General features: G+C 29.5%; 2 protein-coding genes across 4 annotated transcripts; one reads left to right on the top strand and one right to left on the bottom strand.

Moving 5' to 3' along the window:
• Nucleotides 1–686: 686 nt before the first annotated feature.
• LOC140666107 (acyl-CoA-binding domain-containing protein 5-B) lies at nt 687–6312 on the bottom strand. Its single transcript, XM_072892923.1, has 6 exons — nt 5834–6312; nt 3245–3438; nt 3005–3167; nt 2417–2565; nt 1993–2343; nt 687–1787 (listed from the first exon to the last, which is right to left on the bottom strand). The coding sequence occupies exons 1-6, from the start codon at nt 5892–5894 to the stop codon at nt 1644–1646; spliced, it is 1062 nt and encodes a 353-aa protein (XP_072749024.1). The 5' UTR covers nt 5895–6312; the 3' UTR covers nt 687–1643.
• Nucleotides 6313–7585: 1273 nt separating this feature from the next.
• On the top strand, nt 7586–10433 carry LOC140665749 (uncharacterized). Of its 3 annotated transcripts, none has more exons than XM_072892229.1 (7): nt 7586–7670; nt 7944–8162; nt 8242–8402; nt 8481–8671; nt 8776–9055; nt 9367–9620; nt 10095–10433. In XM_072892229.1, the coding sequence occupies exons 2-6, from the start codon at nt 7954–7956 to the stop codon at nt 9606–9608; spliced, it is 1083 nt and encodes a 360-aa protein (XP_072748330.1). In that variant the 5' UTR covers nt 7586–7670; nt 7944–7953; the 3' UTR covers nt 9609–9620; nt 10095–10433. The 3 variants fall into 3 exon arrangements, with proteins under 3 accessions (XP_072748330.1, XP_072748328.1, XP_072748329.1); XM_072892227.1 differs by having other exon boundaries at nt 7664–7800; nt 10095–10432; XM_072892228.1 differs by lacking the exon at nt 7586–7670 and adding an exon at nt 7683–7800 and having other exon boundaries at nt 7930–8162.
• Nucleotides 10434–10526: the final 93 nt, after the last annotated feature.

Here is a 10526-nt window from a genome sequence, read left to right as displayed (position 1 = left end):
CAGGCTGCAACAACTGTAGCCTATGTGCAGAAACCATAATTGTCGTTTTGCTTTTGCATCATGAATGTATGTCCTCTGTAGATTCACTGTATGAATCACTAATAAGGATTAAATTTAAAGATAATATATATGTAGAACACATTTTAAACGATACTAAACATTTTCAGCACTTCAACATTTAATATATATAAATTAAATTACAAATTTTTATTCTTTTCTTACTTTTTAATTTTTTATTACTTTAATATGATACTATCTATAGAGGTATTATTTATTATATGAAAAGGATATGAGAGATAAAGACATAAATATGAAATGTATTTAATATGTATTTAAAAAAATATAATTTAAGAAAAAATTTGAGAGAGAAAAGAGATATTTTCATGTTTATTTTTAAAAAATTTATCTAAATCATTTTATACATATGTTGTTTTTATATCTTTAAACCCAAGAAAATTTCTGATGATTCATTATATACATGACATAGCACTTACAAAGAAATCCTTTAGCTACACTTTCTATACTTATCCTCTTTCTACTTTCTCTCTCCAAGGAAAAATGTAGCTAAGACTCAAACGTTCTCATTATGTCAAAAATAGTAGTATGAGAGGAGTTTACCTGTATATATTAATTTTTCTGACGAGAAAATAATTGAATGCAAAATTTAATAATAATTAATAATTAAATAATAATTAAAAATTTGTATATTTGTTCACATTGCACATATGTACATAATATCCACCACAATCGTTTGATACGTATAAATGTTCCTTTGAGCATAAAAATAATATTTATTAATAATGATGTGGCTGTAATGCCGATATATATTTAAAAATCCCTTTTCTTAAACATCTGTGCATTACATGTAAAAGACATATATTAATAACTATTATAACTATGTATGCTTACACATGTACAAAAGGGTTTGTTTTCCTTGCATATATTACAATTTAAGAATATACAATTATTTATAGTACATACAATCCACCTTAGAAACCATTGAACTATAACTTTTATATTTTTTTTTATTTTAGGTGTAGCGGAAGTTGCCTACTTGTTAAAGTATAAACGTTAAAAAGTAGACTAACACAATAAGTTATCTCTATGTATCTTGCATATTTTTTTTGAATAGCAATTATAAAAAATTATAAGAGATAACTAGATATATTATTATTATTATGAATTAATATAAATATACAACACATACAAAATAAGAAACATATTTTTTCTATATACTTTATATTATTTGTATTACTTTATAAAAATGTGTGATATATCAGTAAATTGAGTATTATTGAATTGTATTTTATAAAAATATAAATTTCTTATTAAAGATAATTGCAAAAGTGGCTTTTAACTGCTGAAGATTGATTAATTTATTATTTAATAGAGAATCTGTATCTGTAAGAGAAAATTTGCAACTTCCGAAACAGGCCGCGTATGCAAAAATATACAGAGACTGATTTAGTTAAGTTTTATCACAATTCACGTTTACTAATGTAATCGTAGATTGCATTAGGACACAGCGTTCTTTACGTCTATAAGAAATATAAAATTAAAAAGTATGTATGTTTACAACTCAACATTAGTTATCCAAATAATGGAAATAGGTTTTCAGCCGTGTAGGAGTAACGGCCGTAGCATCACAGTCTTCGTTGGCGATAGCGCTGCGTAAAATTGATTAGCAGATGAGCGACAAATGGCCATAAAATTAGTAAGGCGAACAAACGCGGCGAACATTCCTGCAACGGCCACCATTTCGCATAAGTGCGTCTAACAGTATTTTCCTGAAAAGAAAAAGAAATATCGACGTCAACATTTCTTAATAGAAACCAAATGAAATCAAATAGGATAATTAATAAAAATAATAGAATAATAAATTAAATATTTTTTATTTTATTATTTCACTGAGATGATATATTACTTGATGATATATTACTTTTTATTGCAATTATAAATATTCTTTTCAGATGATCAAATGACGTTACGTACCGTCTGCGGCGCCATCGCTTGCAGAGCTTGTCCCTCTAAACTTCGCACTCTAGCCGTTATTCGGTCTAGATCTCTCTGTAAATGCTGCATAGTCGTTGCGATCTGATTTAGAAATTCGGCGTTGATTTTACCATCTTCTTTTTTCGTTCTCTGTCTACCTCTCTCTCGCTGGCTCTCCTGTATCGTCTCCACGTGACCATTAACATTGCTGTATCCATTAGTCAATTCAGTGTTCTCTTTTATAACATTTTCTGTACTTGAAGGATCAACTCCATTATTTGCCGCAATTTGTACCTTTTGAGGAGCAGTAGTGGGCTTAGATGCATCTTTTTGCATTCTCTCTGGTGCTGACTGCAATCAAATCGATTTATCCATAAAATAAAACGGTGACGTAATACAATATAATATAATGTTAATGTCGTACTTCAACAGTATCTATAAATACTTCTTCTTCACCATCAGTGTCTTGTGGCAGCGGACTTGCAGTGCGACTGCTGGTCGGACTGGTTTCCAAACTACTCGTTATGTGTCGAGAAGTGCTACAGACTCTATGAGGTGACGTTTCTCTGGACGCTGATAAAATAATAAAAGTAAGTTTAGAGACAATCATAGAAAACATTTCTAGATAATATTACATTAAGAATTTAAAACAAATATTTATAATCATATTGATAACATTGATAAGTAAGCCACTTATTCGAACAATCTGTATCATTTAATGAATAATCTATTTGTATATCGTTTAATAAATTCTGTGTTCAATACTTCTCTTCGATATTTCCAATTTTTATCTTTAGTAAATATAATGTTTATATAAATGTTGAGATATTAAGCTTCTTATTCTTTTAGTTTACTCAATTCAAATTACAAGATTGTTCACGATTTAATTCTCTTAAACTTTAATTATTAAAATAATTATTTTAAGCAGTGTGCACAACTACTAAATATATTAACATTCAAATAAGATAATGAAAATGTATATATTGTTGCAGAAAAGGGGAAAAAAACAAACCTAATGGCGAACCAGACAATGGTGATCCTGGTTGGGAACGTATACGCTCCAATACTGGTCCCACGAGCAATTCCAAATCTTCGGCCGGTACACTTTCGTAAAATGAATCCAAACTACCGAGGAACGTTGCCACATTATCCGTATAAGACATAGTTTCGACAATCTATAATGTGAGATTTTTGTTTAACATACTCTTCGTCTTGCATTAATTCTATTAGTTCAACTTTAAAGTATATTTACTCTCGTCAGTTCTTGTACATAATTGTTCATAGCTTCCAGACGACTCATATTGCCAAGGCGTGACCACGCATCCCATTTCGCTTTTTTGACTACTTCCCAGAATGCAGGTTTGGATTGTTGGCAGGGCCCTTCGGTTGCTTGTTTATAATATGAATAAAAACGTAGCATAATCTCGTGGCTAGGTTGATACGCTCCTATATATAAAGTATTATTTATTAGTAATATACAATATTTTGTATATCAGTTACAGTCAGATAAAAAAGTACATATTTATAGAAATTAGTATCTTTTATAATTAATCTTATTATTAATTAATATTATTGTCAAATTAGATATTTGTGTATTTTGAAAATTGCAAGAAGTTTTAAATATTTCAAAACATCTCACAAAACATTTAATATTCAAATATGAGTGTCAAGAACAGAAGAAGATAATTTTAATCAAGATTTATGTTTTGCAAGTTTATACAAGTAATATACAATGATGTAAGATATTTTTTTATCTTCTATCCTTGAACTCTAGTCAGAGTCAAGTATTCTTCTAAACAAGATGAAGCAGAATACATATTGTTATATGATAATTTTCCTTGCATAAACACTACATTAGACTAAAGAGTAAAATACTAAGCATTAGTAATTCTAAAGGTGTTGTAAATAATTCCCTTTTTAATTCTACTACAATATTCATGATTTCATAAAGTAATATTAACGCAATCTAGCTATTAGAGTAATTTCTATGAAAGTTGATTATTATTTATCTCAACAGGTATCATTAAAGCAGAAATGTCTATTAAAATTCAAATATTCATAGAATCACTTTTGCGTAATCATTCTACTTATACTGTAATTGTATCGTATCGCTTTTATTATCTTTTTTTTTTTTTTTTTTTTTTTTTTTTTTTTTGTGTATTTGTTCACAGCTTTGAGTCCATAGTACAAGAATATTAAGAGGTTGCAGGTAGAATTAAAAATTTCTGTTTGATGAATGCTTGCTAATATAATAGTCAAAGATAATTAAAGGATTTGTCAACAGAGTTGCATAATTGCTGGTGGAATACAAGTCAATTATTGTGATCGGTGAAGAGAAACATTCTAGTTTTAACCACCAAGCATGGTTCAGCTAGTCTTGCACTGTTAGAAAGTAAAGTGGGGAGTAATACAGTCACTTAGCTATATGAAGTGACTGGAAAGTATACATGCAATATTCAACATCAAGGCCAAATAGTAAAGAAATGCATATATGCGCAAGTAATAGTAAGAATGTATGTGTGTGTATGTATGGTTTTAAATAATATTTTGTAGCAATGTCTTTCTTATTGAGAATAATATTGATAGTAATTTTAACACATTATTATTTTGATATAGACAATATATATTTGCACAAAAATAATTCCTAATTACATGTCACATTGTAACTTTTAATAAAAGAAAAAAAATTTTCATAAAAGATAACTAGATTCTTCTCTTTATAAAAAAAGATAAATAATACCAAAAATGTTATTTACAAAATAACATTTATCTGTGATTCTACTTTTTTTACATTTCAGACATATTACGTATACGCAAATTAAAGAGATCGACGATTTCCTTATAACGATAGCGTTTCTGGTAAAAAATATGAAGTAAATTACTTCCGCGTAATTATTAAATGTGCATTGCAATCGTGCATCGTGATGCAAAGAAAGTTTCTAATGTGAAGTAAACCGAGTTCTCGCAATTGTTCCGGCAGGGTAGAAATAGAAGTAGAGGATCGCGATCGGGGGGTTTCTTCCGTAACGTATATCGTATAACAAGTACGTTGCGCATCGCGAAGACTACGGGAGATTAAATTTTTCATATTGCTTTCGATGCCGCAAGTGAGAAATTGCATTCACTTTCTTCGGCTGGCGTGATCTCACGAAATTTCTCTGCACGATAGCGTGTAACGGCACATGCAAAATTTCTTCTTTCTTTCAACTAGAGAAACGCCTCTGTGACAACTGGGAAAAAAAAAAAAAAACCCGAGAAAAATATTTTATAACACGCGCATAAGATATTATGTACAAGAATATGTATTACAAGAGTATATATATATATATAAAACTATGTAACAGAAAAAGAAAAAAAACGTTGTTTTATCGTTAGAAAAAAACTGTTTACAGGCCAAATGAAAATTTATATATTTTATTTCGACGAGGTTAAGATTATTGAGAAAATTATATATTTTATTTCGAGGTCAATTTTCGACGCTATGAAAGTGTGCGGAAGGAGGACCTTGTACCACTTGCCACCTTCTCGCATTATCATGAATAAATAAAGCCGTGTCGGCTGATACTTAAACACGGGCTGGACTTTAACCAGCGCGCAATTAAGTGTGCACGCCCGAGGGAGAAGCGAGGAAGGAAATGGAATTAATACAAAAGCGAGCGCGATATCGCTGCAATATTTGTCGCTTGCATTTACAAACGCAAGAGTGAATGCAAGGCATATATATAGATAAAAGTTTAGAAGATACACTTTGTTTTACAGGGACTACCTACCTACATATATACATATATAGGATTATTTTGCTCAAAGTAATTTGCGATGACATTAACGCGAATAAGATTACCATTTTTCGGCAGGTTCCTGATGACATTTACGGCGGCGTTGAACTTTTCCTCCGTCGACATATTTCCTCCTCAACGCTGAATGAACGAGACAGAGAGTACAATATTTTGATTTTTCCTCCTACTTGCTCTTTCGAGGTGCGGTATATCACTCTTCTTTGTTTACTCGCGCGATATCCTGCTCGATAAAAATGTATCCTCTCTCCGCAATAAAAACACTCCCAAGCGGATCACCTTAAATTGTGCAGCACACTCGGCTGACGACGATTGGCGACTGCCTGCTGCCTGCTGCCGCGACGGCGACGACTCGTCCCTCGTCCTCACCGTATGTCTCACACCGTCCCAAGAATCGAATCTCGCACCGAACCGACTCTAGAACTGAAAGAGAGAAAGACTACTGGAGTCGCGGGTCGCGGCTACTGTCACTCACCGCTGATCATTTGGATCACGCGATAGCTGTGGCAATAATGACGCGAAACGATGACTGGCCATACTCACGATGACTGACAGATCATTACTAGAGATTACACTATACCGATTGATGATTGGCGATCGCCCGCGGCACTCGAGCGGCGCTCGCGCGCATGCGCCACTTTTGTTTGAATTGTCTGAGAACATCTCGCACAAGCAGGAAAGTTCAAGTAGCATCTGTTCGTACGCGAAATATAAATTATATATTTCGAATGAGAAGAGATAATGTAGGTTAAAATTTGAATTACGTAAAAGTCTATATATATATATAGTAGGTATTATATTTACACTTTTATTTGCTTCTGCATAAAGTTTTCAGATAACTATTTTTTATTTCAAAAATATTATTCGTTTCTTGTTGGTAAGATATATTAAATTAATAGAGAATACACGCCTATAAATATAATCGTACTGCTACGATATGTTAAATAAGTTATTACATATAATGCGTTATGAAGGTTAAATGGAGTAAAAAATTCTTATAGAAATGTATACATCGAGGTCACAATAGTTTTATTAGAGCGATTAAAGTTACGTTGGCAAGTAAATCGTTGATTATATTTGTAATAACATATAACGTGTCCACATACCGATCACTTTCTTGTTGTTAATTTTTACAAGTGATATTGCTATTTTTTCACTATACTCTAAACAGGTTTATCAACTTGCATGTTTTCCACATTTATGCAATATAGATATATTGAGTCATATTTAAAACGAGATTTTTAAATCGCTCAATTGAAAAGAGGGTAGCAGAAAAATGTATGTCACACATCTTTCGATTATATAATATTACTTGGGAGAGAAATAAAGTTTAATGTATACACTATAAAATCATATTTTATGTACTTGCTTATTACTATATTCTAGACTAGAAAAACTTGTCTCTTGAATCGATAAGATTTCACAACTCTATTATTTAATATATAAAATTGCGTAATTATATATGAAAATTTTTGAAAAAATTTGAATTTTGTTACCTCATTAAATATGGCGAAACTTGGTGTGTTCCTAAAATTACTAGGCATATGCCATGCAAAAATTTATAAAATATATATACGTATGTTTTCGTTTAGACTAGTACTTTTTCTTTCTTCTCTTTCGAAAGAGAATATACACCTATATATATTTTATTTATAATTAAACATGAAAACATGACATTTATAATTAAACATGAAAAAGGAAGCTAAAGAGAGAGCACAAACTAAATAAATAAAAATTCGCAATACATATTGAGATTGGAACCTGTTCGTTATCTGCACTTTGTATATACACACATTTTAGATCTGTTCTTTTTAACTGGACGACTGAACTGGCTGCACTAGTTCAGCTAAAAAGAACAGACCTGCGCCTGTTACCTGCTACAAGGTAATATCTGTGTGTTTTGTGTGTGTATAATGTATGGTTCATGTTGGTTACACCGACAGATTTGTAGTATTAACAGATGCATAATTTAAAAATCCGAAATAAGTAAAAGAGAAAAAGAGTAACAAACCAGGTATCTAATACAGTGAATCTATCTTTATCAAGTATATTTTAAGTATATTTTTTTATAACTTTCAAACAACTATTAGAACTATACACAACACACACACACACACACACATATATGTGTATTTGTCAACAGGTTTAATTTTTTAGATTCTCAAAGATGACTTCGTTCGGTCGTGGACGTGGATGGTCTTTTCGAAATGAAGAACAATGCCTGCGTAGACCAGGAAATTCCATTTATGGCAAAAATGTTGTCAAAGATATAATTGATAAAATAGACACCTATGACATACATGAATATATCTCGCCGCAACTCATTCAGGAGATTACAGACTTGCTAACCAGTGCAATCAACAAAGATAGTTTAAAGTATTACTTGAAAGATTCTTCTTTGACAGGCTCAGTAGTTATTTCATTACTTTTTAACATTTATAATTGCAAATTTCAGAGAGACGTGCGATAATCTTTGGAAGCAAGCTATACTTTGTGAATCACTCACCATAAAAATAGCAGTGATATTCAGCGATCAAAAGGTTGCACTCATAGAAGATAATAATAAGGAAAGTATACGAAGTCGTTTCTTACGTTTCTTACAGGAAAATTATATGTGTAAGTTTGATACAAAATTATTTTAATATTTTATTCAATGTCAATGTTATGCTATATATTTATATTGGTTTTTTTTAGCTAAGGAAAAAGATAAAGTGCAAGATAAAAAAAAGTTTGCAAATATAGTCTTACTTCATGCAGAAGTTTATTATCACATGAGGCTTAGTGATGGAAATAAATTGAAAATTTTGGCTGAACCATTAATTCATTATTTGGAAGATTTGTTACAAGACAATGCCAAAGAAAATATTTATTTCATTATGATACAAGTGAGATTTTGATATATAAACATTTTAGATATATACAAGAAAACAATGAATGATTACTTATTTATCAAATTATGACAATATAACTTAAGAGATCTTATTTTTAGATTTTTAGATCTGGTAAAGATCTTCATGCGGTATGTCCAGATCAATTAGAGAACTTAATGCTAATAATTAGACAAATATTAGTGAAAGAAAACAGTTACAGTTCTCAGAATCGTGCAATGTTATTGTTAATGATAGAGTTAGTCAATAACAAATACGAAATCAAGGATATTCAACTAAGAAACTTTTATCTCTCAAACATTAAAACTCTCTCCTTTGAATATCCATTTTCTCAAAAAGAATTAAGAGTAGTTACAGAGGCGAAAACTGAAAATGATAACGGTATTGTATTAAATGTTAAATTAATGTTTAACTTTATTAAAGTTAAGAAATATGTATGTAAAGAACATATTTTGCCATCATTACTTATGTGATTTTCATAATACATAGCAACAACTTATTCCTTAGACATGACAAATCATATTAATAGTATTGATAATTTAAGAAGCAAATTTGTCAATTTTACTTACTTTTTTTATCTTTTTGTAAATAAAGTATTGTATTTTCAAATTTAACTTTGATACTTTTTGTAAGATGGCAATAAAGTGATACAATTTTTTTTATATGCATTGAAAAATGTTTTAATATTTCAGATAATGAATTGCAAGAAATTGAGAACAATCAACGAATTATAAAAGAAGAAATAAAAAATGATTTGTCTGAACAAAGCTGTTATTCAAAAAATCCTAATATTCCAAGAGCGATACGCGGATCAGGTGCGTTAAAAAAAGAAGATAACATTAACACAAAACTAAATTCATTGAAAGTAACACCAAGGCAAAAGAATAACAAAGGCTGGGATCATGATGATAGATTTCACAAAGATTACGAATAATACATTGTACAGGTAAATATTTATTTTATTTTAATAGACAAAATGAAAATAGTTTTATTGATTAAAAGTTTATAAATTTATAAAAGCGAGTAAAATTTTTTTTACATTGTAGTTTTATTAACTGTGCAAAAACTAAGTATAATTACATACAAGATTTTACAAATATATGAATTCGTTATGAATATATATGTTATATAATGTGATAGCTACAATTGAAGTATGAGAAAAACACCTCAGGTAATAACCTGTTATAAATACTAATTTCTCAGCTGAAGAAAAGAATCCTATTGATATCAAAAAGTTATAATAGTAATATAAATTATAAATGGAAAGTGATATACAGAAAGTATTTTTTCGTTATAAGAATTTTTATTTATATATTTTTATTAATTTAAACTCGGTCTATATTGCTCGCTTTTATTTTATCTTTTTATTGTTTGCTGTTAACCTTTTTTTATCTCACATCCTGTTAAACTTTCTTTCTAGAACAATTCTTGGAAAAGTAACAAGTTCCCATTAGAAGATGAGAATCTTATAATGCAAAAACTATTATTACTATAATGTAAAGTTAATATTTGTGTAATTTGGTTCTCTTGACATGCAGCTAAAATTGCCAAATGCAATGTTTTATATTTTATACACATTAATAACATCATAAGTTTTATAAACTATCAACTTATATATATATATATATATATATATATGCATAGATCGCATTTAGGTATGAATTTTACTATTTGCCATGAAAAGTCTACTTCAGAGTATTTAAACATTTTCATTTGTTTTTTAATTTTTGTTACTTTTGATACACACACACATATATATATATATATATATATATATATATCAATTTCACGTAAAGAATCCAGGAATATAGAGGTAAATTTATGAAATTAAATCTATCTTTTTTCTTACACA

This window comes from Anoplolepis gracilipes, chromosome 5, assembly GCF_047496725.1.
Source record: "Anoplolepis gracilipes chromosome 5, ASM4749672v1, whole genome shotgun sequence".
Taxonomy (NCBI): Eukaryota; Metazoa; Arthropoda; class Insecta; order Hymenoptera; family Formicidae; genus Anoplolepis; species Anoplolepis gracilipes.
The sequence above is the reverse complement of the archived record's forward strand: the minus strand, read 5'-3'. Positions and strand labels throughout refer to the sequence as shown.